The following is a 26,467-nucleotide window of genomic DNA, read 5'->3' on the forward strand; positions in this document are numbered from 1 at the left end:
GGTAAGGAGGCAGCAGCAGCACCAGAACCCATTTCTCCCGGGTGCTGCTGCCAGGGCAGTGGAGGAGAGGCTGTTGCCTTCCTCTTCCCGCTCACATCCCGCCCTCTCCGTCCAGAGTAAACCACTCTGATAAAACCCTCATGGAAGGGTTTCCTGAGGGGAACCCTCCAGTAAAACCGCTTTTTACAAGAACATGTAGCGACAGAACAAGGGGGAATGCATTCAAAATGAAAGAGAGTAGGTTTAGATTAGCTGTTAGGAGGAAGTTCTTTACAGTGAGGGTGGCGAAGCACTGGAAAGGGTTGCCCAGAGAAGCTGTGGATGCCCATCCCTGACAGTGCTCTAGGCCGTGTTGGATGGGGCCCTGAGCAGCCCGGTCTGGTAGAAGGTGTTGCTGCGTATGGCAGGGATGCTGGAACCAGCGGATTCTTAAGGTCTCTCCCAAGTGAAACCGCTCCATGGTTCTCCGAACAGGCGGCGGCGGGGAGCGGCCGCTGCCCGGGCGGGGCCGGCGGGCGGGGCGGGGCGGGGCGGGCCGCCCGTCCCAGGCTCCCCCGCGGCGCGGCGGGCGGGCACAGCCGGGGCGCGGCCGGGCGGGCGGAGCGCCGTGCTGTCCGGTGTCCCTCGCCTCGGCATGTCCGACTCCGGCGGCGGCGGGGGCGGCGGCCCCGGCGGCGAGGAAGGCGGCATGGAGGTGTCGGGCTCGGCGGTGCAGAACGTGGCCGACGTCTCGGTGCTGCAGAAGCACCTGCGCAAGCTGGTGCCGCTGCTGCTGGAGGATGGCGGCGAGGCGCCGGCGGCGCTGGAAGCGGCGCTGGAGGAGAAGGGCGCCGTGGAACATATGCGCAAGTTCCTCTCCGACCCGCAGGTCCACACGGTGCTGGTGGAGCGCTCCACGCTCAAAGGTGAGGCGGCAGCGGAGCCGCCGCGGTGGCAAAATGGCCGCTGCCGGCCGCGGCCGCCGCCCTGCCGCGGGTGGGAGGGGCGCGCCTCCGCCGTGCCCGCGGCTCCGCTCCGCGCTCCGCCTCAGCGCGGCCCCGGCCGGGAATCGCCGTGCCGGGCACCGCGGACCCGCTCCGCCTCAGCGCGGCCCCGGCCGGGAATCGCCGCCCGGGCACCGCGGACCCGCTCCGCCTCAGCGCGGCCCCGGCCGGGAATCGCTGGGCCGGCACCGCGGGTTCGCTGTCGGGCTCGGGCGGCGGCACAGCCTGGGCGGCGGGCGGGTCCCGCTGGCCGCCGGCCCGGCCTCCCCCGCCGCCTTTGTTCCGCGGTCCGGGGCCCAGGCGGATCGCGGCGGGGCTGCGGGCTGGCTGTGGGCGCAGATCCGGGCGTGCTGCTTGGAACGGCACCGAAGGTGCTTCGTCAGTCGGCCGTGGCACCGCTCCTGCGGCAGCTCGGGAAGTGAGCTCCTGGGCGAGGCAGATAGCCGCTCTGAAACAGAGCAAGAGCGCCAAAACCCCGGGTAAAGGAAAAAAGAAATACCACCACCCTAAATCGACCTATAAAAAGCATCGTTTCTTGGTTAATTAGGGAGTTCCCGTAGTTGACAAACGAAGATGTCAAACCTTGCCGTGCCTTTGTTTAGTTACCAAAGCCTGGTGGCCGTGCTGCAGGCGCTTGGAACCGCATCAAATGCTGCATGAAATTCTGCAGCTAAGCTGAGACTCTGGCTGGAGTGTCTTTGTTACCCATATGCTGCTGTAACTGACTGTTTATTTCGAAAATGACTTGTCAACAAATCTGTTGCTAAATAGGCTCTTACTGTCACGGAATGCAGCCTAATGAGCAGTGACAAAATACAGCTAGGTTTCATCAATAATGCAGGCTTTTATATTAAACAAGCCCCTGCAGTCTGTAAATGGCTACCTGCCTGCCAGCGTGAGCTTGCAAAATTCTACTATTAAGTTTCTGAATGGTTAATCCTAATGTGCTGGTGGTTCTGTTCCTGTATATATCAAGTCCTAATAAAGTCATATTTCATATTGCATTATTTAACACGTCAACAGAAACAGTTTAACATCCTGATATATGCCCTGCAGTTGCTGCACACAGAGAGAAACAGAAACATCAAGAAGGTTCTTTCATTCGCTGTCTATTCATTGTAAACTTCAGATGTTGCTTAAAAATACCTCGTCATTTTTTATATTTTGCCTGTTTCCAGATTATCCTCCTCTTTCCCCTTCCAAAGTTTGAGACTTCTTTTTCAGTAGGGTTAATTTTCTCAAAGAGAACAAAGGAACAGCTGTCTTTATGAATTCATGAAGCAGTGTTTAATAAGATTTAAAGAAAATTATTTCATATTAATGTAGATGATTCCTGCATTTTTGCTATGCCTGGATTGTAAGTGGTTATCCCTAGTTCAGGTTGGAAGTAATAAAGATTGTGATGATCAGTTATCTCCAGGCTCATGGCATAGATACTGTTTTATATGTATGCATAAAAAGGAATAGAGAGACTCATTACATGTTTCAAAAGCCAAATACTAATTTATGATGCACAGAGGCCATTTCTGTCCATATCTTGGGCAGAGTGGATTTTATGAATGACAGCCAAGTGTTCAAACTTAACAGATCTGCAACCTCCAGCAGCATATGGAGAGCTCTGACACTGTTGTTATTATTGAATATTGTCCATGGACTACATAGCATGAAGTAGATTATTGATTATGAGTACGATAAAGCAGAAGCCTTATTTCTGCATGATGAAAGCTGCTCTCTCGGGTTTCTGTGGTCTCGAGTGCTGTGTTGTTCAGGGACCGGGCTTCTGGTGCTTGGGGCCACAAATATGACAGCCTGAGGCTGTATCTGCTCAGGGCTGACAGAGTCAGAGCAGTACAGAGTCTGCTGTAATGTGTCCAGTCAGAGCGTGTCCCCCAGCAGGGAGTAACCTGCACTGAAATCACTGCATTGCAGCAGGACTGCCTGCATCCCCAGCAATTACATCATCTGTGATGCACTGGCTGGGCTAATGCCTGAGCGCTTCCCAGGGCTTGGCTTTTGTTCTGTCAAGAGATTTTTGTTTAGAGACTTAATTTCCAAATCATTTTCAAAGTAGATGTCTGAAAATGCAAAGCTACCTTTGAAAGAAAAAAAGCAGCTGCTTAATGTTCTTATTGAAGTATAGCTGTCCTGGCAACATATCTCTGCAAATAAATGCAAATTCTGTATTGCAGATTTCTCTCTCAGAATGTGAATTATAGGTCACTTACTGTAATGTTTTATTATTTTTATAGCAACCTAAATCTTAACGGAGTTTTGTTTAAAGACATTGAACCCATTCTCCATCTGAGAGATATTGCAAAGCTACATTTGACCTAATTTAGTTAATTAAGTTGGTGTGGAGCTTAAAGATTAGAGAATAGTCTGGTAATAGTAGAAGGTGGTTGAGAAGGAGTGGCAGATGATAGAAATTAAGTATTCTTACATACTATATTCTTTTGCAGAGGATGTGGGAGATGAAGGAGAAGAGGAAAAAGAGTTCATTTCCTACAGTATCAGCACTGACATTCATTATGGAATAAAGTCAAACAGGTGAATTAGTAAAATAGATCCTAACTATCTATATATGTAAATATATATATGTATCTATATATCTATATATATATATATATATGTTACATATATCTATATATGTAAAACCTGCACAAGCAGATTTACCTACTTCACCTACAAATTTGCCTCCAGTTTACCTACTGCCTTCAGGCAGTGTTTTTATTCAAGTGAGCTTTTCAAGGCTATTTTTATCAGAGGCTCTGATAGGACTAGGACTTCTAGCTCTGGGATTAAAGAAACAAAGTTTTATTAATTCTGGTAAACATGCCGCTGTAACATACACAACTTGGGTTCAATATTCTTTGGTTATGTCTGGCTCTTACATATTTGTCACTTTTCTTGAGGCATATTTGACTCTGAAGCTTTGTAAAATATGTTTTTTCTGTAGTGTGCCTCTACTTCAGAGTCCTTGTTGGTAGCTCAGCTTGCTTATTGCTGAACTGTAAAGATGTATTTATTTGGAAGACTTGTATTTAATTCTCTTAGAAGAAAAACTGTGAAGTATGGTGATACAGATTACCATTTGACTCCTAAACTTGCAGTCAGACTAAAGCTATTGTATCACTGAGGTTTCAAGTGATGGGTTGGTAACTCTCTTCTCTGTTCCATAGCCTGGCGTTCATTAAGCGTACAGCAGTGATCGATGCCGACAAACCCGTGTCTTCCCAGCTCAGAGTGCTCACTCTCAGTGAAGATTCTCCGTATGAAACATTGCACTCTTTCATTAGCAATGCTGTTGCTCCCTTTTTCAAGTCCTATATCCGAGAATCTGGCAAAGCAGACAGGTAATTCAGTATAAATACTGCATTTCTGTGCTAATGAGCAAAAGTAAGTGTTGAATGATTAAAAAAAAACGCAACTGAACAACAGTGACTCTTCAAGGTCAATCACATGAATTGTTTAAGCACACAGTTGCATATCATGCTGTTGCTGACTCTGAGGAAGCAGTTCAGCTCTGAATGTGTTATGTAAGGTTTTTGGTTTGCCTTCTTACATGGGAACACCTGTGCTTTTTCAGGGATGGAGATAAGATGGCTCCGTCAGTTGAGAAAAAGATTGCAGAGCTTGAAATGGGCCTCTTGCATTTGCAACAGAATATTGAAATTCCAGAGATCAGTCTGCCAATTCATGCCACCATTACTAATGTTGCCAAGCAGTGTTACGAACGTGGAGAAAAACCAAAAGTTACAGATTTTGGTGAGAAGGCTGAGGATCCATTGTTCCTTAACCAGTTACAGTCTGGAGTCAACCGCTGGATTAGAGAAATACAAAAGGTAACCAAATAAAGAATAGCGGGAAAAAGCAACTAAGTAATAAGAACTTCTGTGTAGTACTGTGTATCTTCTTCACAGTTTAATTGGTAAAGTGCTGCTTAGTGCAGGGTACTCTGAAGATCTGAGGCCAGGTTTTTGAGTCACCAGAGACATTGGTCGAAATTAGGCTGTCTAGTCTAAAATTAGGCTAAGCCTAGTCTAAATTCGGAATCTAGGCTAAATTATTGTACAAATAACCAAGAGCATGACTATGTTATACATACTGTAATGGACTCAAGTAACAGGCAGTAACCCTGTGAATTTTGTAACTGTTCTTCAAGTCTTTACAGCAGATTGAGAGGAGAACATCTGATTGGCCTGTTTAGTTATTTGGCCCTGATGCATCCACAACCACTTCACCATGGTCCCTCCAGCCCTATCTTGTGATCTCATACTTCTGTCTGTTTCTTTTCAGAACTGCTGTTCTGCTGGTGTTTCTCAAAAACAGCATCTGAGACACTAGTCTGGCTTTGTTGCCTCTGTGTGCACAGGAAACACCTGTTGCTCATGAACAGTGTTGTCTTTTCTTAAATAAGAGCATAAAACATTTGTTATCTTGCCCAGCTCATCTGCCTTTAACCCGAATGCAGATACTGCTCAGGAAAGCAGATAGGTGACATTTTTGGGGCTATGCTGAAGATGAGGGTCCTAAAACCAACCTTTAGGATCTCTGGAATTATTCTTGTCACATGTTGCATGCAGTTCCTACACTTTTCAAAGAGTGAGTGCTGAAACTGTCTGAAGTTGGATTATTAAAACCTGGCAGTTGTTGGTGTTTCAATTATATTTAGTTACAGCAAGTTTTTACAGTTAAAGTGTATAAATTAAATGCTTTTCTTTTTCCCTTCTCTTTCTCTCTGTTACTTTGAAGGTGACCAAATTAGATCGAGATCCTGCATCAGGCACTGCATTACAGGAGATAAGCTTCTGGTTAAATTTGGAAAGGGCTCTGTACCGCATTCAGGAAAAGCGTGAAAGTCCAGAAGTTCTGCTGACTCTGGACATTCTGAAACATGGCAAACGTTTTCATGCAACTGTCAGCTTTGATACTGACACAGGTAAAATATCTGTTCAATAACACTTTTCTCAAATGTCCTACAGAACTTAAACAGTTACAAAACATGAACATTGTGGAACAAAGGACAATGCTGTTTAGAGGCACCTTGGACTAGTTACAGATAGAAATTTTGGTCAGTGAAATGAAAATTTATTTTAAAATCTTTTTCCTTTAGGTCTGAAACAGGCACTGGAAACAGTGAATGACTATAATCCACTGATGAAAGACTTTCCACTGAATGACTTGCTGTCTGCTACAGAGCTGGACAAAATCAGGCAGGCCCTTGTTGCAATATTTACCCATTTGAGAAAAATCAGGAACACAAAATACCCAATCCAAAGGGCATTGCGCTTAGTGGAGGCTATTTCAAGAGATCTGAGCTCTCAGCTGCTTAAAGTGTTGGGAACCAGAAAACTGATGCACGTGGCCTATGAAGAATTTGAAAAGGTGTGTTCATGGCTTTGTGGAACCAGTTGCTGTATTTTTGCATTGGACAGTGGCTTTCAGGAAGCCACTTAAACCATTTAATTTGGAAGCTAAAGTTCCTGTTTAAAACTTTTTTTAGGTAATGGTTGCATGCTTTGAAGTGTTCCAAACCTGGGATGACGAATATGAGAAGCTACAAGTTCTGCTGAGAGATATTGTGAAGAGAAAAAGGGAAGAGAACCTGAAGATGGTGTGGCGCATCAATCCCGCTCACAGGAAGCTCCAGAGCCGTCTTGATCAAATGAGGAAATTCAGGCGTCAGCATGAGCAGCTGAGAGCAGTCATTGTGAGAGTCCTGCGACCTCAGGTAATCCTGGTTTTTACCAAACAGAAAATCTCTGTGGCTTCTTCAAGAGTGTTACTGTTATTTGAAGTTACCAACACAAATGTAATGTAACATTCAGTTTCCATGTTTAGTTTTGAACCCTTGCTAATAGGTTTAGCTCTAATTCTGACTTACATTGCATAATACATGCTCATGTTAATAAACTCACCGTCTAGACATAACGCAGGAGAGATTAGTAAGTGTTTAAATCCTTGAATTTGGCTAAACCACAGTGGAAAATGAGATTATGCTGCACAATGGTGGAAGTTTGTAAAGTAACTGTGTTGCCCTATTCCTGCTGGAAGTTAATTTTGAAGGATGATTGAAAATTTGTCAATAATTTATCACTGATTGTAGAGGGTTTGTGCAATGTTTTTTAGAACCAACTGCATTTTGCTACTTCCAGGAAATTTTGAAGTATCCAACTCACTAAACTGTGATTCTAATGCAGGTAACAGCTGTTGCCCAGCAAAATCAAGGAGAGGTACCAGAACCACAGGATATGAAAGTAGCAGAAGTCCTTTTTGATGCTGCAGATGCTAATGCAATTGAAGAAGTCAATCTTGCTTACGAGAATGTGAAGGAAGTAGATGGATTAGATGTTTCCAAAGAAGGTACAGAAGCCTGGGAGGCAGCAATGAAGCGCTATGATGAAAGAATTGATAGAGTTGAAACAAGAATAACAGCTCGCTTGAGAGACCAGCTGGGTACAGCCAAGAATGCCAACGAAATGTTCAGAATCTTCTCGCGGTTCAACGCCTTGTTTGTCAGACCTCACATTCGCGGTGCCATTCGTGAATACCAAACACAGCTGATCCAGCGCGTGAAAGATGACATTGAATCTCTTCATGACAAGTTTAAAGTACAATACCCACAGAGTCAGGCGTGTAAAATGAGTCATGTTCGGGACTTGCCTCCTGTGTCTGGGTCCATAATTTGGGCAAAACAGATCGACAGGCAGCTCACAGCTTACATGAAGCGTGTGGAGGATGTCCTTGGCAAAGGCTGGGAGAACCATGTGGAAGGTCAGAAGCTGAAGCAGGATGGAGATAGCTTTCGCATGAAGCTCAACACTCAGGAGATCTTTGATGACTGGGCAAGAAAAGTTCAGCAGCGCAACCTTGGTGTGTCTGGTCGCATTTTCACCATCGAAAGCACTCGTGTTCGAGGTCGAACCGGAAATGTCCTGAAGCTGAAAGTCAACTTCCTCCCAGAAATAATTACACTGTCAAAAGAAGTCCGAAACCTGAAGTGGCTTGGTTTCCGTGTCCCACTAGCAATTGTCAACAAAGCTCACCAAGCAAACCAGCTCTATCCGTTTGCCATTTCTCTCATTGAAAGTGTCCGCACATACGAGCGAACGTGTGAGAAAGTAGAGGAGCGTAATACAATCTCACTGCTGGTCGCTGGCTTGAAGAAAGAGGTGCAGGCTTTGATTGCAGAAGGAATTGCACTTGTGTGGGAATCGTACAAACTTGATCCATACGTACAGCGCTTGGCTGAGACTGTCTTCAGTTTCCAGGAAAAGGTTTGTGTTATCTGTCAAAATCTGCAAGACTTTTACATTTATAATTCAGTATTGTGTGGTTATCCAAAAGTGTCATTGGATAGCTGAGAACCAGTTCTGCAGTGCTTGGGTTAAGTAGCTGATTGAGTCAGCACAAATTGGCCAACTGGTTGGATCTTTTAGTAGTGCTAAAAATAGTACTGCCAACAGTATTGCTATTAGCCATACTATCTTTATTTGATATTGCTAAAATTGATGGATTCCTGCATCCACATAATGATATGTGATTAACCATTACTGAATAATTATTGTTCCCTTGATCTAACCTGTCAAACTAAACATCCCATTTTTCCTAAACTATCTTAGGTGGATGATCTGCTCATTATTGAAGAGAAGATAGACCTGGAAGTGAGATCATTGGAAACATGCATGTATGATCACAAGACTTTCTCCGAAATCTTGAACAGAGTTCAGAAAGCTGTGGATGATTTAAATCTTCATTCATACTCAAATTTGCCAATCTGGGTCAATAAATTGGATATGGAGGTAGGTTTGAGATTGAGGAGTTGTATAGATTTGGAGATAAGATTTTACTCAGGTGCAAAATATATTTTGATTATTGTCTTTATAGTCACCCAGGGTAACTTTTCTTTATAGTCACATCAGAGACTAAATTCTCATTCCCTGAAAATTTCAGTGCATTTTTGGTATGCAGAAAATGCAAGACCTCTGTTGGGGGTTTTTTGCTGTTGACTTTTGGGATCAATTAATTCAAGGGCAGTTTTGTCTTTTGAAGAAAAATGTTTGATACAGTTTAATGGCCTAGAGGATGCTGTCGAGCAAGGTGGATAAAGGGTGGTGGAAATTTGCTATCCTGGTGGCAAAGACCTGTTGCCATCATATTGTTCGGTTCTGCCTCTTAAATTTCAGGTTATTGGTCACTAGGCAAACAGCAATATGGCTAAAATTGTTTAATTACATTGAAGTCCGTGAGGACCAGGAGAGGCTTTGGGTTACATTCAGTGCAAATTTACCAAAACTCCTAAATCTCTTTAATCATGGAATGGTTTTGGTTGATAGAGACCTTAAAGATCATCTAGTTGCAGTCCCCATGCCATGGGCAGTCATTCTGTAGCTCAAAGCCCCATCCAGCTTGGCTTGGAACACGTCCAGTGATGAGGCATCCATAACTTTTCTGGGCAACCTGTTCCAGTGTCTCACCATCCTAATACCTAATCTAAACCCCCTTTCTTTCAATTCAAAGCCATTATTCCCTGCCTTATTGCTACAAGCCCTAGTAAACAGTCCCTGCAATTCTTGTAAGCCTCTTCTGGTGCTGGAATGGCTTGGTGAAGGAGCGCATGGTTCTTTGAGGTGCTGTAGCACCGCCTGTCAGAATATATTGATCATGGGGATCTTCATGCAGTGAATATGCAGGTTTTTCCTCCAATGTGCCTCATTTTCTTTAGATTGAAAGAATCCTGGGTGTTCGTTTGCAAGCTGGACTGAGGGCCTGGACCCAAGTTCTTCTGGGACAAGCAGATGACAAAGCAGAAGTTGACATGGATACAGATGCTCCTCAAGTGAGCCATAAGCCTGGTGGTGAACCCAAGATCAAAGTAAGCTTTCCTGTGGTTTTTTTCGTATTAGATTTTTTTGGTTGGTTGGTTTTTTCCTTATTGTTAATTAACTAATGCAGAAATTACTTCTGAAGCTTATATGGGAGATAAATATTTCTTCTGCATCTGTTTTTTGGAGACATACTTTCCTCTTTCCATTTAAGTGCAGGTTGATTTTTGAAAAGTGCTTCTTGAAGTCCAGAATTATTGTCTATATGTAGCAGTATCTGCCAGTAAAACTCAGTGTTTTTACTGTTTCTGCAGAACATTGTACATGAGCTAAGAATAACCAACCAGGTGATATACTTGAATCCACCAATTGAAGACTGTAGATACAAACTTTACCAAGAAATGTTTTCTTGGAAAATGGTAATCCTGTCGCTGCCAAGAATTCAAAGTCAGAGATACCAGGTAAGTGTAATGAAGCTGTATCTGAGTCTGAGCGATTGCTTTTACTTAGCAATTAACTGCCCTCAATATATTAGTGTGTTGATCTATAACCAAACCTGAGTGCCCTGGAACTTGGTGTATATCCCAAGTATAACTGTGGTTCTTAGGTTGGAGTGCATTATGAGCTGTCTGAGGAGGAGAAGTTCTATCGTAATGCATTGACAAGGATGCCTGATGGCCCCGCAGCTCTGGAGGAGTCATACTCGGCTGTCATGGGAATTGTGACTGAAGTGGAGCAGTATGTCAAGGTAGGCGTCTGACAGGATATAATGGAACAGCTAAAATGATCATGGACTTCCAGTTTTCCTGGGGGCTGGAGGGAAACACATCCTTTGGAATATACTGGAAAAGTTCTGAGCATTGTGAAATACCTCCATTAGGTTTGGCTGCAGTACCAGTGTCTGTGGGATATGCAGGCTGAAAATATATACAATCGCCTTGGAGAAGACCTGAATAAGTGGCAGGCCCTTTTGGTTCAGATAAGAAAGGCAAGAGGAACATTTGACAATGCAGAAACCAGAAAGGAGTTTGGACCTGTTGTCATAGACTATGGCAAGGTAAGAAATTGTTATTATTTGTTATAATAAATGCATTGAATTTCAGAATAAGTGTATAACAGAAAATAGCAAGGGTGACAAATTACTGTTATGTAACATTATTCACTTGTAGGTACAATCAAAGGTGAACTTGAAGTATGACTCCTGGCACAAGGAAGTGCTCAGCAAATTTGGCCAAATGCTTGGTCAGAATATGACAGAGTTTCATTCACAAATTTCTAAGGTAAGAAAAGTCTTATTTCCAGTTTTTCACTTTCAGGTCAACTGCTGTAGAATGCTAAAACACTGATTTGTGCCCTTAACAGTCCCGTCAAGAGCTGGAGCAGCATTCTGTGGACACTGCTAGCACATCAGATGCTGTGACGTTCATCACATATGTGCAGTCCTTGAAACGTAAAATCAAACAGTTTGAAAAGCAAGTTGAGGTACGTTTGTTGTCTTTGCTAATGATTCTGACTTGTAGAAATGTCAGGCTTAGCTCATAAAATGCAGCTTCATCATAATCATAAAATGATATTCAAGTTCTCTTAAAAACAGACTCAGACTTCATATTCTTAAAAATCCTGTGAGCTCTATAGGGAACATTTATTGAAGTATGTTTCTTTAGCCTTGCAGCTTAAGTTTTGCCTTTTTAACTTAAAGCCACTGTGTCTTGTAGCTTTACCGCAATGGTCAGCGCTTGCTTGAGAAGCAAAGGTTCCAGTTTCCTTCCTCCTGGCTCTACATTGACAACATCGAGGGGGAGTGGGGTGCCTTTAATGACATCATGCGTAGGAAGGATTCTGCCATTCAGCAACAAGTGGCAAACCTGCAGATGAAAATAGTTCAAGAGGACCGTGCAGTGGAGAGCCGAACAACAGACTTGCTGACAGACTGGGAGAAGACAAAGCCTGTAACAGTAAGTAGTGATGATTAATACTCAGTGAATGAGGTAGATTTTCTGCATTCAGTAAGAAGTAGGGAGTTTGTTGTTAGGCTTTTTTTGCAGTTTTTCATTTTAGGTGATAGTAAAAGTCTTTTTAAGGGTTCTATAATAACCTGTCAGTGCATTGACTTTTCCAGGGAATAGTTGCAGAGGGAAATTTACCTTTAAAACATAGGCCTCTGTTAGGTGCAGAAAAGTAAATTACTTAATTGACTAAGAGAGCTTTGTCTGCAACAAGTATATGGAGGAGGATTCAGAAGCCAGCTGCTTTTTGCCCTTTTTTTGTTTTCCTGAAGTGCTTTTTAGTAAAGCCAAAAACTGCATGTAAAAATGAAATGAGACTTATTGTGGACTAGTAAGTTGTCTTAATTGCCAGCAAAACGGAAATGTAAAAAAATGAGACAATCCAGCATTTATATTTAGTCCCCACTTTTTACTTGCCTTTAGCATAACTGTGGGATGATTATTGGATTAATGTATCCCATGCAAACTCTAGGGAAATCTGCGTCCAGAAGAGGCTCTCCAAGCTCTCACCATTTACGAAGGAAAATTCGGGAGGCTGAAGGATGACCGTGAGAAGTGTGCAAAGGCCAAGGAAGCCCTGGAACTTACAGATACTGGACTGCTCAGTGGCAGTGAGGAGCGCGTCCAGGTACAGCCTGCTCACACACCTTCTTGCCAGTTTTGGATACAAATGTTTCAGTTCCATCGTTTTCTCCCTCAGGACAGTGACTTCTGCTGTGTGTTCTACTAATACCAGGGCACAGTCTCCACACTGACTCAGTTATAGCCTTCAGAGCTTGTCTGAGATCTCTTCCTTAATTATCTTTTTTTTTTTTTGATTTGTTATGTGAGTCAAGATGCAAAATCTCATCTTGGTCACTTGCTGTTGCAGTTCTGTTGAACTGGCAAACTATCAGAAGTTTTTTGATGGATTGAAGTATTTTGTTTAAGTCACCCTTGCTATTGACTTTGAAGAAATTAGGAATAACTGCTGATGTTTGATATGTTTTTTATTACAGGTAGCCCTTGAAGAGCTGCAGGATCTCAAAGGTGTCTGGTCAGAACTCTCTAAGGTCTGGGAACAGATTGATCAAATGAAAGAACAACCCTGGGTCTCAGTACAGCCTCGCAAGGTACTTCACTTTTGTGTACATGAACAATACAACTGTCACAAGTATATGCAAATTAGAAATTAGAAATCGTGAGACAGACATGCTCCGTTGTCAGTCTGGATCATTTTCAGTGCTTAGGTACCTTTTTCAGTATCTTGTGAGCAGGTTTCTTCTGAAGCTAAGAAAAAATACCCACAGGATTGTCGTAGTTTAAGTAATCTTACAGGGAATTTATGCAGTTTCCATAGGTTGAGATTGGACTGCATCCACAGAGAAGAAACTGCTGTTTTTAAATAGGCTGTTGGACCTCATTAGAGAAAATTCATTATACGGTTGGGTAAACAGCATTGATTTTAGTTCAGTCCTCAGGAGGTAAAGAGCAGGAAAAGCACTAATCTATAAACTAACTGCCTGTGACAAGACTGCACCAGAAATCTCAGTCAGACCAATAAAACTACATTGTCAACTGTAGAGTAACCACATCTCAGGCAGATACGGATAACACTTAAAAGAACTGTTCTGTTGCCAATGTCTCATTAGAATGAGTTTTCTGTAACAAATGTGTAGGCAACTTGTATGGTTATGTGCACAGGACTTGGAGAGAAAGATTTCCTTGCTTTTATGTTTCTGACAGCTTCGACAAAACTTGGATGGTCTGCTGAACCAACTGAAAAACTTCCCTGCCCGTTTGCGGCAGTACGCCTCCTATGAGTACGTTCAGAGACTTCTGAAGGGCTACATGAAGGTGAGCTGCACACATTTCTAAAAGGCATGTGTTTTGTATTCAAGTTCAAGGATGTATGTAACTTGCTTTCTTTTCTTCTGTAGATAAACATGTTAGTTATCGAACTGAAATCCGAGGCACTTAAAGACCGACACTGGAAACAGCTGATGAAGAGGCTTCATGTGAACTGGGTTGTCTCAGAACTGACCCTGGGCCAGATCTGGGATGTCGATTTACAGAGGAATGAAGCAATCGTCAAAGATGTTCTGCTTGTGGCTCAGGGAGAGATGGCTTTGGAAGAGTTCTTGAAACAGGCTAGTATCAGCTCTTGTATGCATGCATGTAATAGCAAATGTGAGAGTTGCTGTTAGGTGGCTACTTGTGTAGTGAACTTGTCACTCTAAGCTGTTGAAACAAGTGCCAAGACTCCATGGTTTGCTCTGTTTTGGGCAGCAGTTAAAATTATGTAAACTTCCTCTAATGAAACTTGCATTATTTGGGAAAAGCAGTTCTTGGTAGTGACTGCAAAGATCTCACCTTGAACTGCATCATAGTCTCAATATTTTTAACAAAAGATTGAGTGTAAAGCCAGAATCTTTGGTTAAAAAAATAGTATCTGATTACTGTAATACATTTGTACATTTTAAGTATGTTGGAGCAGAAATGGTTCATGTCATATCTTAAACATCTTTTTCTTCAGATAAGAGAAGTGTGGAACACCTATGAGCTGGACTTGGTCAATTACCAGAACAAATGTCGTTTGATTCGTGGATGGGATGACCTTTTCAACAAAGTCAAGGAGCACATTAACAGCGTGTCTGCTATGAAGCTGTCACCATACTACAAGGTAAAATGGAAAACAAAGCTAAAGAATATTTGTTTATTTCTGCCTTCCCCTTCTGTTTAGTTTATATTTTTGTCAGCAGAGACTATATTCACTGTTTAAAGCTGACAGACGGTTAATTGTATATGCATATTTGTAACTCCCAAAAAACTGTTTCCTCTAATAATTATTAGTGGTCAAACACTTGATAATATTAAAATGAATATTAATGCAGTGTTTAAACTTCAGGTGTTTGAGGAAGATGCCCTTAGCTGGGAAGATAAGCTGAACCGTATCATGGCACTCTTTGATGTCTGGATAGATGTCCAAAGGCGGTGGGTCTACCTGGAGGGGATCTTTACTGGCAGTGCAGACATCAAGCACTTGCTGCCTGTGGAGACCCAGCGGTTCCAGAGGTAACTTTTTAATTTTGTTCTTTTCTTGCCGCCCTTGGGGCAGCATCTGGGCAGGCCTGAAACGTCATGACTCACTGTAGCAGTCTCTGAGTTGAAATACTGACGGCATTCTTAGCTGGTCCAGCTGGATTACAGCTGCTTGTAGATACAAATTCATCAAGCAAAGAGGTACAACTATAGCAGAAAATGTTTGTAGCAAATGGGCTGATGTACAATTTTTGGAAGGTGATTTGGACTCAGATGGTTTTCCTTGCCAGTTCCTGTCAGTTACTGCAAGGGTTTTTCTGGCGTTGTGGCTGCAACAAACATGCTGATTTTTGCTGCTGCAGCCTTTAATCTCACCCTTTAAACATTCTTTACTTCCTCTCTTTTAAGTTGGTCTCATCATACTTACTCATTCCACACACTTCCAGTCAGATCAAAGAATCAGATTTATGTGTCCTTTCAGGAAGTGAAGATAAGTAGACCTGCTCTGGACTTGGTAGATTGAACATTACCAAAAAGTTAGATTTTGTTGTTGGTGGGCTTGAGGTAGATAAAGAGGAATTTGGGGAATTTAGGCTTGTGTTCTCTAGAGCTGCTGCAACCATTAGAGGTGGGGTGGTCATTTAGAGACAAGTAACTTTGGTGTTCTGCAGGCCTGTGATTACTGAGTTTGCACTAACGTATTCTTTTACTTTACTTGTAGCATCAGCACAGAATTTTTGGCACTCATGAAAAAGGTGTCCAAGTCTCCACTTGTGATGGATGTTCTTAACATTCAGGGTGTGCAGAGATCATTAGAGAGACTGGCAGACTTACTTGGGAAGATACAGAAAGCACTGGGAGAATACTTGGAAAGGGAGAGGTCTTCTTTCCCTCGGTAAGCAGTTGACTTCTGAAGTAGTCTGATGTTTCTGTGCAGGAATTGGTGTACTGCTCTATAAAGCCTCTGCCAATCCTTCTGTGGTGCATATATATGAGATGTTATGACTGTTTAAATGTGTATTATCTATATACAGAATTCAGTTACAGAATTCAGTATACAGCTATGTCATATCTGACATATATATGATTTTATGTGATTAATAGGTTCTACTTTGTTGGTGATGAAGACCTGCTTGAAATCATTGGAAACAGCAAAAATGTTGCTAAGTTGCAGAAACACTTCAAGAAAATGTTTGCTGGAGTTTCTAGCATTATTCTCAATGAAGACAATTCTGTGGTTCTTGGGATATCCTCACGTGAAGGAGAGGAGGTATAGCTGCAGTATTTCTTTCTAAATAAAATTCTGAAAATAAGTGTATGTGGGCTGACTTAAAGCTTTCATTCTTGCAGGTGCTGTTCAAAACACCCGTCTCCATCACAGAACATCCCAAGATCAATGAGTGGCTCACTCTTGTTGAAAAAGAAATGAGAGTGACCCTTGCTAAATTGCTTGCAGAGTCTGTTACTGAAGTAGAAATCTTCGGAAAAGCAACTTCAATTGATCCAGCAGTCTACATCTCTTGGATTGACAAATACCAGGTATTAATGTGAAACACTTAGGTATACTGGACCGTGGTTACTTCAGCAAGGAAAACAATCTAATGAGGGTTTTTTTACACAGGCTCAGCTTGTTGTGCTGTCAGCCCAGATTGCTTGGTCTGAGAATGTGGAGTCAGCCCTCAATGGTGGAGGTGGAGACAACAGTCCTCTGCAGTCTGTGCTAGCCAATGTTGAGGTCACTCTCAATGTCCTGGCAGACTCTGTGCTGATGGAGCAGCCACCCCTGCGCAGAAGGAAACTGGAGCACTTGGTAAGTAAAACCCTCCTTTCCTCTTTAGGGTTTACAGGTGAGCATTTTTAAATTTTAATGAAAAGATTTTGTGCAATTTAAGCAATTACATTAAGGCCTGATCCTTAATGTAGGTGGTGGTAGCTTTTCACTCTAGTCAGTTTAGTGCATGGTACCATATTATAGGCTACCTCAGTGAATTGATCTTCAAACTGGATCTTCCAGGTATGGAATTTACTGATTTTTTTCATTCAGGTGTGAAATATGTCATTAAGGTGCTTATTATTGTAATCATAATATGCTTTTGTTTGTAGATAGGGATTGGAGGTGGGGGTGTGGGGATGAAAATCATCCTGGGTTATTTCTAGAGGGAATTACCTGGTTTCTGGCAAGTAAAATACTGAATTCAGTAGTGTAATGGATTAACAGGCTAACTGGGCCAAAATGCTTTGCTGTAAACTAGGAAAGTCATTAAGAACAGTAGGCAACGTTAGTTTTGGCTTTGTAGCAACAGATTTTAAACCAGAGACTGGTTTTAGGCCATGATTTCTAAGTGATGGCTATTCACTGTGCTAATCTGAGAAGCTGTAGGATTCCTGTCTTTATTAGCCTGTCTTTATTGGCTTGTATTGTGGTCTTAAGGAGTTACTTCATTCTCCAGATCACTGAGTTGGTGCACCAGAGAGATGTTACAAGATCACTGATCAAAAGCAAGATCGACAACTCCAAATCCTTCGAGTGGCTCAGCCAAATGCGGTTCTACTTTGACCCAAAGCAGACAGATGTGTTGCAGCAGCTCTCCATTCAGATGGCAAATGCCAAATTCAACTATGGCTTTGAGTACCTCGGCGTTCAGGATAAGCTGGTACAGACTCCTCTCACTGACCGCTGCTACCTGACAATGACACAAGCCCTGGAGGCAAGACTTGGAGGATCGCCATTTGGTAAGTTTGTGAGACAAGTGTGTAAAATTCTTATCTTCTCTAATATATATGAGAATGAGTGGTTTAGGTCACTTGAGGTATCAGCAAAGGCAGGTTTAACATGAATTTGTAAAAGCACAACAAATTCTATGGCAAGGTTCACCCTATTACTTACTATATAGATAAAGCACACAAGGAAAAATCTGATTTAAAAAATCTAAAATGGGTTATGTGGAGACTGGGGGCACAGAAGGATAAGCAGGGATAACAATAAGGAAGGCAAAAGGTTAAGGGAGGCTACTGTTGGGTCACAAGGGTCAGAGTGGACTCCCTTGCCAAACTTAGCTTCAGACTGGATCAAGTTTAGGTCTAAAGGTTTTAGCAACACTTAATTAACACTTGATTAACACTTAATCAATACAATAATAGCAGTACTTGAACAATTGGTTAATTTAAAACTAAATGATTCAATAGGATTTTCTATAAGCACAGCAGTAACTTGACAAAAAGTTTAGCTGGATTATAGACCTAAATTGGCAACACTCATAAGGCACATAGACTTGAAGGATACACATGAAGGATACACACATGAAGGATATGCAAAGGCATAGCTATGAAAAATTCCCCTTGAATTCAGTGAAATACGTCAGATGCCTTTGCATCTCTCCAGAAGTGAAGGGTTGGGTCTCAAGGAGTGGAGGATATCAGTCCAGGTTCAGGTGTCAGCTTTCAATGACAATCCTCCATTGCAAATTGGAGAGAAGCTCCAAGAGGCAGCCCACTGGGAGGAAGATCCTGGCCACAGCATGCTGCAGTCCAGGAGATCTCTAAGGGTCTCACTTAGGACCACTGTTTATAGAGTTGCAAAATTACTGATTTCAGTCATCAGGAAATTTCCACCCTGGCCACAGTCCAAGCTGGGCGGTTACTGGAACATTCCTTGAGAAGTCCAACAACAACAAAAAATATTATTCTACTTGCTCTGTTGTTCAGACAGAAAAAATACAAGTCTCAAGGCTATTAAGTCGAAAACAGGAGCTCGTTAGACAACAGAGGGTGTGGGAGCAGACAGGGTTTGTGATAAGCTCAAGGGGAGTTAACTGGTGCTGTTAATGTAGGCCAAGGCCTAACAGGCATTCCTGAGACTGTAGTGTAGCCTGGGATGGGGTTTAGCAGGGGGACTGGGGAAAGGATGTGCACCCCACAATAAAGTGTTCATGTGAACATGCAGAACACTTAGGACTAAGATACCGAAGAACAAAATGGTCTTTTGGGGGAAATCGAAGCAGTTTTAGGTTTTGTTTGAACCCTCTTGAACAGGCACCTTCAGAACTCACATGCTGGCAGATTGCACAGCTTGGCAGTGGTGCTCAGATGATAAACTCTAAAGCATGTCCATCCCATTTTGAAAACAGGTCCTGCTGGTACTGGTAAAACAGAATCTGTTAAAGCTCTTGGACATCAGCTTGGCCGCTTTGTGTTGGTTTTCAACTGCGACGAAACATTTGACTTCCAGGTAGGCTGTTTGATTAAAACATTGTAGTCTTTGTTAACAAGCAGTACAAGCAGTACAAGATTCCTACTCCTACAAGGAGTAGGAGTCTCCTCAGAACCCTGAAACAGCCAGCAGTGTTCATTTTCAAGATGATTATGTGTAAGTCCTAACTGAGCTGGTATCACTGGGTCATATGGAAGCTCAGTAAAAAATAAAGCCTAAAGCAGAAGTGGGATGGAACCTTGCTAGAGCAGAGGTTCTGGGTTTTTGAACAGATTGTTCTGTAGCAGCAAATGAAGGGAAAGGATGAGGAAGTACAGGGACAAGGGCTTAAGACTGGCTTTAGGAAAGCATCTTAAACTATGTAGTTTGCTTTCATAGTACTGGTTTAATGAGGAACAGATGAGAGTATGAGATTACTGAAGTAGCTGTACTATTACCAAATTATCCTTTACAACACAGCTGTGCAGTTTACCTCAGCATGTGAAGAATTCTTCAAAGCTAAGAAAATTTATCCAGATATTTGAAGATTGATGACATCTTCAAACTGAGAACCAGATGAAATGTCTCTGTAAACTGTAACAGTAAATTAAATGAAAACTTTGATCAAGTGTATAGATAAAAAACAACATAAAACATGGACAAGGAATCACTAAACTTTACAGACTCTGCCAGGTTGCCCGTGTGTGGGGGGTTTTTTCTGTACAGCTCTATTTTGACCAGATTAGGATTGCATTTAGCCAGCATTTAGCTTGTAGAAGTGACTGCAAGAAAATGCCTAGGGAGTATTAATAATCACAGATAATGTGATCCTTCCCTGCCCCAGCTCCCTTCCTCCCTCTGACAGTTAAGGTGATCAGGATGTCTCAGTGGAGGTGTGTTACTCTGGTCATGCTCCAGTGCACTTTTCTTCATGTGCCATTTTTCCCCTTAAATCTACTTGCACACTTGGTTCTATACCATCTTTACCAATTTGTTGTTGTTGTTGTTCCACTGTGCACTATTGCTGTGCACTTCATAAAAGGGCAGATTTTTTTTGTCTTTTTGTAATGATTCTGAAGTTCTTGTAATAGAAAAGACAGTGAATAATTGATGCCTATTCATCTGAAACCATTAGATTCTAGGCCTCCACCATGTTCCCTCATGTTGCCTTCTGCAGAATCTTACCTTAAAAGTTGTTCTTTATGTGGAAAGATTATCATGCTCTGGCCATCCAGTTTGCTCTTCTGAAATGTTTTGTAGTTCTTGTACCCTCCTTGCAACAACAGACTAGAACTACCCCTGACGTTAGTGGTATCAGCAAACAAAACGTTGTGCAGTGGGCTTAGTTTGCCTGTTTGGAACACACTGCAGTACAGTGTGGAGTAATAGGGAGCTGTGATCATCTTCTGTGGTTCTGTGAGGCAGTGAAAGCTGAGCTTCAGAACCCTTTCATAACTTATAATACTACAAATGCAGTAACATACAAATAAACACAACTTCTTCCTGCCTTGGATGCATTGTATAAAGTGCTCTTCTCTGCTCCTTTTGCTGATGCAATTGAGTGAATTTTCCCCTCTCCACACAGGCGATGGGACGCATCTTTGTGGGACTTTGCCAAGTGGGAGCGTGGGGCTGCTTTGATGAGTTCAACAGGCTGGAGGAGCGAATGCTCTCTGCAGTTTCACAGCAAGTTCAGTGCATCCAGGAAGCCTTGAGAGAGCATTCCAACCCCAACTATGATAAGAGTATGTCATTCTTCTATAACATCTTTCCTGCTGGTTTGTTGCTCAGCTACATTTCTTACAAGTAATGCAAGGATGAAGCTACTTTATGTCAAAACTTAAATATTTGATGTACCTTATTACCATAGGAAACTAAAATAGAATAATGTATGATTCCAGTTCTCAGACTAAAGGATCACTGACTGAGGTATAACTAAATGCACTCTCTTTTCAGCTGCAACACCCATTACCTGTGAGCTGCTGAACAAACAAGTCAAAGTGAGCCCTGACATGGCTATCTTCATCACCATGAATCCTGGCTATGCAGGCAGATCTAATCTGCCTGACAATTTGAAGAAGCTGTTCCGTAGCTTGGCAATGACAAAACCAGACCGTCAGTTGATTGCCCAGGTCATGCTGTACTCCCAGGGTTTCCGTACTGCCGAAGTTCTTGCCAATAAGATAGTACCATTCTTCAAGTGAGTAACAAGTTTGGCTCCAGTCAGTCATAGAACTTACTGTTCAAAGCTGTAATCTTCTTTGCCACTCACTAAGCACATTATGCAGCAATCATTTCAAGCAATAATTTCAAGTAAAGAATGACATTTACCAAGTGTTATGTTGGTTCATACTGAGAATCAAATTGTATTTTATCTCTTTTGCTTTTTAGGCTTTGTGATGAACAGTTGTCCTCCCAAAGTCACTATGATTTTGGCCTGAGAGCACTGAAGAGTGTGCTGGTTAGTGCAGGTAATGTGAAGAGGGAGAGGATTCAGAAGATAAAGCGGGAGAAGGAAGAGCGTGGTGAAGTTGTTGATGAGGGAGAAATCGCTGAGAACTTGCCAGAGCAAGAGGTAAGGTGTTGTGCAAAGTTCTTCTGTGATAGAGGATGCACAATATCAAATAAAGTAACCCTTCAGTGTTTACCATTTAGTATTAAGCCATGTGAACAAAATAATGTTAGTTACCAAAGGTAATTTGATAGCTTAAAAGCACCAAGTTAAACATGACTTCTGAGTCCCTGAATCATAGTGAAAAACTCATTCATATGAGGTTGTGCATCCATGACACTTATTGCTGCTCAGCATCTCAGTAATTAATACCAAAAGCATAATGAAGAGACCTAAGAAGGACTTGTATAAAACGAAAATCAATAGGGAATCATTGGGTAGTTCCAAAGTTGAAACTACATCAATGATTGTTTTTACTAAGACTACCCTGGTCTGGTACTTAATCATTAAAGTATTTAGTGAAGTATTGCTCGTCAAACACGTTTGGTAAAGTGAAGTTAACAAAAAAATCTTCATTGAAATGTGACTCTCTCTCTCTGCAGATCCTGATCCAAAGTGTATGTGAAACTATGGTACCAAAACTGGTTGCAGAAGACATTCCACTGCTGTTCAGTCTCCTTTCTGATGTATTCCCTGGAGTACAGTATCACCGTGGAGAGATGACAGCCTTGAGAGAGGAACTCAAGAAAGTGTGTCAGGAAATGTACCTTACCTATGGTGATGGAGAGGAAGTTGGTGGCATGTGGGTCGAAAAGGTAAAATATAAAACTGAAAATGTGGAAAAGAAATATATGTGTAATTGATGTATATATGTATATATAATAATTCATAATATTTTATATTATGAAAAGTCAAAACCTTTTAAATTTTTTGTATCTTAAACTATACCTAAAAGCGTAGATTAACTGCTGAAGTTAATTGTTACATTGTTTCTTGCATCACAGGTTCTTCAGCTGTATCAGATCACACAGATAAATCATGGCTTGATGATGGTTGGTCCCTCTGGAAGTGGCAAGAGCATGGCCTGGAGAGTACTTCTGAAGGCCCTTGAACGGCTGGAGGGTGTGGAAGGTGTTGCTCACATTATAGATCCAAAAGCAATTAGCAAAGATCACCTCTATGGTACTTTGGATCCAAATACCAGGGAATGGACAGATGGCTTGTTTACACATGTCCTGAGAAAGTAAGTCTTTAATAGCACCAATACAAAATGGCTGGTACTTGTGTGCCTAGGATAATTTCACCTTACTGAGTCTTAATTCTCTACTTCAATGAATATTTCCTTTAACATAGAATCATAGACAATGTGAGAGGTGAACTACAAAAACGTCAGTGGATTATCTTTGATGGTGATGTAGACCCTGAATGGGTTGAGAACTTGAACTCTGTTCTGGATGACAACAAACTTCTGACTCTACCAAATGGAGAACGTCTCAGCCTCCCACCAAATGTAATGTTACTTTTTTACATTGTGTTTATGTGCTGTATGTAAGCTTGTTGGTTTAATTTAATACGTACTAGTGTTGTGCCTCTTCCTCATCACAAGCAAAGTAATACTGAGTTCAGATTGTGGTTTGCTGGAGTAAAGGGGTTTTGGGGAAACATTTCATGTTACACTTACTCTGACCCTGTAAGACAAAAGGTCAATTATGTAAGTCTAATGATTAATGTTAATAATTATGAACTTACCTTAGGACACTATAATGCTGTTGTTGACTATTCAGCATCTAAATGAAAATTTGCATATTTTAAGAGGCCTCTGTTTCTTCAGGGGAAGGGTTATTCTATTTTTTTGATCTTGGTTGGTTGTTTTTATTCTAAGTGTTGTTTTAAATTTCTGTTTTTCAGGTGCGCATCATGTTTGAGGTGCAGGATCTGAAATATGCCACTTTGGCTACCGTGTCAAGGTGTGGTATGGTCTGGTTCAGTGAGGATGTTCTCAGTACAGACATGATATTCAATAACTTCCTGGCCAGACTAAGAAGCATTCCTCTGGATGAAGGTGAGGAGGAAGCTCAGCGCAGGCGAAAGGGCAAGGAAGATGAAGGAGAAGAAGCAGCATCCCCAATGTTGCAGGTATAACTTAGATTACATTATGGGATAAAGTAGTAAAAATGCTTGTATCACAGGTACACCATATGCAGCATTTATGACAGCCTAGCATAGAAAAGCTGACTTCCTCTTTACTTTTTTTTTTTTTTAATATGAAGCATTTCAAACCTTTAAATCTTTCTGCCTGGTAGTCAAATGAGAATGAAATGCTTAGAGCAGTGTTTGTCTCCCCCACCAGATTCAGAGAGACGCTGCAACAATAATGCAGCCGTATTTCACCTCCAATGGCCTGGTGACCAAGGCCCTTGAGCACGCCTTCAAGCTGGAGCACATCATGGACCTGACGCGCCTGCGCTGCCTGGGCTCTCTGTTCTCCATGCTGCACCAAGCCTGCCGCAACGTGGCGCAGTACAACGCCAACCACCCCGACTTCCCCATGCAGATTGACCAGCTGGAGCGCTACATCCAGGTGACTGCAGCCTGCTGCTGGGTGACTGCTGTGTGTGCCTGCATTTGAGTTACCCACTGAGCTTCGTTCCTTTATTCTAAAACCAGTCTTTGCTGTTGTTGCTTCTTACAGAGGTACCTGGTCTATGCCATACTGTGGTCTCTTTCTGGAGACAGTCGTTTGAAAATGAGAGCAGAGCTGGGAGAATACATTAGGAGAATCACCACTGTGCCACTGCCAACTGCACCCAACATACCAATAATTGACTATGAGGTAAATCTTGTGCTAGAAATGTTGCTCTTTCATTTTCTTAAAAGCTTGCTTTAGATTTTGGAGGCAAACTTGGAGAATAAGCTGCTAGACCGTCTTAAATTTTACAGTTTCACACTTCAGCAAATACATCAAATAAACATTTATTTAAAATGTGTTTAAATAAACACATCAAATTTGATGTCACTTAAAAAAATAAATTTAACTAAAGTTGAGCTGGATTCCTCTTCTAAATTGTCTAATCGTGTTTTTGTGCTTCTAGGTGTCCATTACAGGTGAATGGGTACCATGGCAATCCAAAGTTCCTCAAATTGAAGTTGAAACACACAAAGTTGCAGCTCCTGATGTTGTAGTGCCAACCCTAGATACAGTTCGCCATGAAGCGTTGCTGTACACTTGGCTGGCAGAGCACAAACCTCTGGTGCTCTGTGGCCCACCAGGTTCTGGAAAGACCATGACCCTCTTCAGTGCTCTCAGAGCTCTGCCTGACATGGAGGTACACAAGAGAGTTGTGTGTGTGTGCATGTGGGTGTGTGAATTACAGAGTAGTAGCAAGTCTTTAATCTTCTTAAGATTAAAGATAGCATGGAATTTATTTCCTAGCCAGAACTCAGTGGTGGCTTCACCTTAGTCAGTCATGTGTATTTATAGCAAAAAATAAAAATCACTTTGAGGAGAATACAGATTCATTTCATAAGTTCTTTAGCCCGAAGCTGCTTTCTTTCTTTGCCAGTTCAGTAACAGAGGAGCATTTCCTGCATGCAGCGTTCAGTAAAAAACCTGTGCAGATGTTTAAGAGTAGCTCTCATCCTTCTATTTAGATGGAGTGACAGTTAAATGAGTCTGTGATGTTCAAAATACAGGGTTGGGCAAGAAGCACTGGTGCATGGTACATGGAGAACCTGCAGTGGGAAGCAGAGTATCTAGGCTGTATATGGCTGTATGTATGTGGTAACATACCTGTAATATGGATGGTATATGTACTTCCATTGTGAACAGCTGAACATACCTGTTTTCAGGACTCCTGATACACCTTTTCAGTCCTTGGTGTATTTTAATTTCTTTTTCACTATTTTCTTTTTAAGGTGGTTGGACTCAACTTCTCTAGTGCTACCACTCCAGAGCTGCTGTTGAAGACTTTTGATCACTACTGTGAATACAGGCGTACCCCCAATGGAGTGGTGCTGGCTCCTGTGCAGTTAGGAAAGTGGCTGGTGCTGTTCTGTGATGAAATCAACTTGCCAGACATGGATAAGTATGGCACACAGAGAGTCATATCCTTCATTAGACAGGTTTGTTTTTCTTTGCAATCAACTCTATCACAGCAGCTGCTTACAGGGAAATAAAATGTTCCACTGATTTGATTTTATTTTTATGTTCTGGTCCAGATGGTGGAACATGGAGGATTCTACCGTACATCTGACCAGACATGGGTGAAACTGGAGAGAATTCAGTTTGTTGGTGCATGTAATCCTCCTACTGATCCTGGAAGAAAACCCCTGTCACATAGGTAATGTGTCTGGTAAATTCTAGGTAACAATGGAGTAGGAGTCAAAACTGGAGCATTGATTATGTAATCTGTTCTTAATACATTTGTATAACAGCAACTGTGTTGAAACTGTGTTCCTTGCTTTTGCACTGTCTGCTGCTTGCTTCTTCCCATGACAGTCCAGCAGTGTTAGGCTGTTGAATCACCTGTCTGAAACACTTGAGAATGGGAACAATCAAACCAACTACAATTGCTGCTGCTGATTTTGAATCAAGCAGTTATTTAATTTTGACAAAAGATAATGAAGAGAATACAGATCGTAATTTCTGTACTGTGTAATATGCTAATTTTTCAGATTTTTACGACATGTTCCTGTGGTTTATGTGGACTATCCTGGCCCAGCTTCACTTACTCAGATTTATGGCACATTCAACCGTGCAATGCTGAGGCTGATCCCATCGCTTCGCACCTACGCAGAGCCCCTCACTGCTGCTATGGTAGAGTTCTACACAATGTCTCAGGTAACTTGTTAAATGCAACTCCAAACTCCAGTTAGAAGGCTTTCTTCTGTGCTGAATCGTTTGACATGTGTTGTTAGCCTTTCACATAGATAATATGTGTACAAGAACTCAACTAATTACTTGAGTTCTGGAAAAAATGACTTAATTATGC

At 42.0% G+C, this 26,467-nt stretch overlaps 1 protein-coding gene across 1 annotated transcript in view; it reads left to right on the forward strand.

Annotated features, from left to right (window-relative positions):
• Nucleotides 1-583: 583 nt before the first annotated feature.
• The window catches only part of DYNC1H1 (dynein cytoplasmic 1 heavy chain 1), a 45,485-nt gene continuing 19,601 nt past the window's right edge, over nucleotides 584-26,467 (forward strand). Inside the window, exons 1-41 of the mRNA XM_063399384.1 lie at nucleotides 584-905; nucleotides 3,443-3,530; nucleotides 4,163-4,336; nucleotides 4,570-4,825; nucleotides 5,736-5,922; nucleotides 6,097-6,368; nucleotides 6,487-6,714; nucleotides 7,184-8,260; nucleotides 8,606-8,785; nucleotides 9,709-9,858; nucleotides 10,123-10,269; nucleotides 10,416-10,556; nucleotides 10,689-10,865; nucleotides 10,978-11,088; nucleotides 11,171-11,290; nucleotides 11,524-11,763; nucleotides 12,287-12,442; nucleotides 12,813-12,926; nucleotides 13,540-13,650; nucleotides 13,734-13,943; nucleotides 14,330-14,476; nucleotides 14,702-14,868; nucleotides 15,557-15,730; nucleotides 15,940-16,105; nucleotides 16,186-16,374; nucleotides 16,457-16,645; nucleotides 17,286-17,568; nucleotides 18,963-19,063; nucleotides 20,610-20,769; nucleotides 20,981-21,224; nucleotides 21,416-21,599; nucleotides 22,079-22,291; nucleotides 22,481-22,719; nucleotides 22,830-22,986; nucleotides 23,385-23,612; nucleotides 23,827-24,057; nucleotides 24,169-24,309; nucleotides 24,569-24,802; nucleotides 25,392-25,598; nucleotides 25,695-25,816; nucleotides 26,151-26,316. Of these exons, the coding sequence (XP_063255454.1) occupies nucleotides 635-905; nucleotides 3,443-3,530; nucleotides 4,163-4,336; nucleotides 4,570-4,825; nucleotides 5,736-5,922; nucleotides 6,097-6,368; nucleotides 6,487-6,714; nucleotides 7,184-8,260; nucleotides 8,606-8,785; nucleotides 9,709-9,858; nucleotides 10,123-10,269; nucleotides 10,416-10,556; nucleotides 10,689-10,865; nucleotides 10,978-11,088; nucleotides 11,171-11,290; nucleotides 11,524-11,763; nucleotides 12,287-12,442; nucleotides 12,813-12,926; nucleotides 13,540-13,650; nucleotides 13,734-13,943; nucleotides 14,330-14,476; nucleotides 14,702-14,868; nucleotides 15,557-15,730; nucleotides 15,940-16,105; nucleotides 16,186-16,374; nucleotides 16,457-16,645; nucleotides 17,286-17,568; nucleotides 18,963-19,063; nucleotides 20,610-20,769; nucleotides 20,981-21,224; nucleotides 21,416-21,599; nucleotides 22,079-22,291; nucleotides 22,481-22,719; nucleotides 22,830-22,986; nucleotides 23,385-23,612; nucleotides 23,827-24,057; nucleotides 24,169-24,309; nucleotides 24,569-24,802; nucleotides 25,392-25,598; nucleotides 25,695-25,816; nucleotides 26,151-26,316 (8,352 nt within the window). The 5' untranslated portion in view covers nucleotides 584-634. The remainder of the gene's footprint in view (nucleotides 906-3,442; nucleotides 3,531-4,162; nucleotides 4,337-4,569; nucleotides 4,826-5,735; nucleotides 5,923-6,096; nucleotides 6,369-6,486; nucleotides 6,715-7,183; nucleotides 8,261-8,605; nucleotides 8,786-9,708; nucleotides 9,859-10,122; nucleotides 10,270-10,415; nucleotides 10,557-10,688; nucleotides 10,866-10,977; nucleotides 11,089-11,170; nucleotides 11,291-11,523; nucleotides 11,764-12,286; nucleotides 12,443-12,812; nucleotides 12,927-13,539; nucleotides 13,651-13,733; nucleotides 13,944-14,329; nucleotides 14,477-14,701; nucleotides 14,869-15,556; nucleotides 15,731-15,939; nucleotides 16,106-16,185; nucleotides 16,375-16,456; nucleotides 16,646-17,285; nucleotides 17,569-18,962; nucleotides 19,064-20,609; nucleotides 20,770-20,980; nucleotides 21,225-21,415; nucleotides 21,600-22,078; nucleotides 22,292-22,480; nucleotides 22,720-22,829; nucleotides 22,987-23,384; nucleotides 23,613-23,826; nucleotides 24,058-24,168; nucleotides 24,310-24,568; nucleotides 24,803-25,391; nucleotides 25,599-25,694; nucleotides 25,817-26,150; nucleotides 26,317-26,467) is intronic.

Source organism: Prinia subflava, chromosome 5 (assembly GCF_021018805.1).
Source record: "Prinia subflava isolate CZ2003 ecotype Zambia chromosome 5, Cam_Psub_1.2, whole genome shotgun sequence".
NCBI classification, from domain to species: domain Eukaryota; kingdom Metazoa; phylum Chordata; class Aves; order Passeriformes; family Cisticolidae; genus Prinia; species Prinia subflava.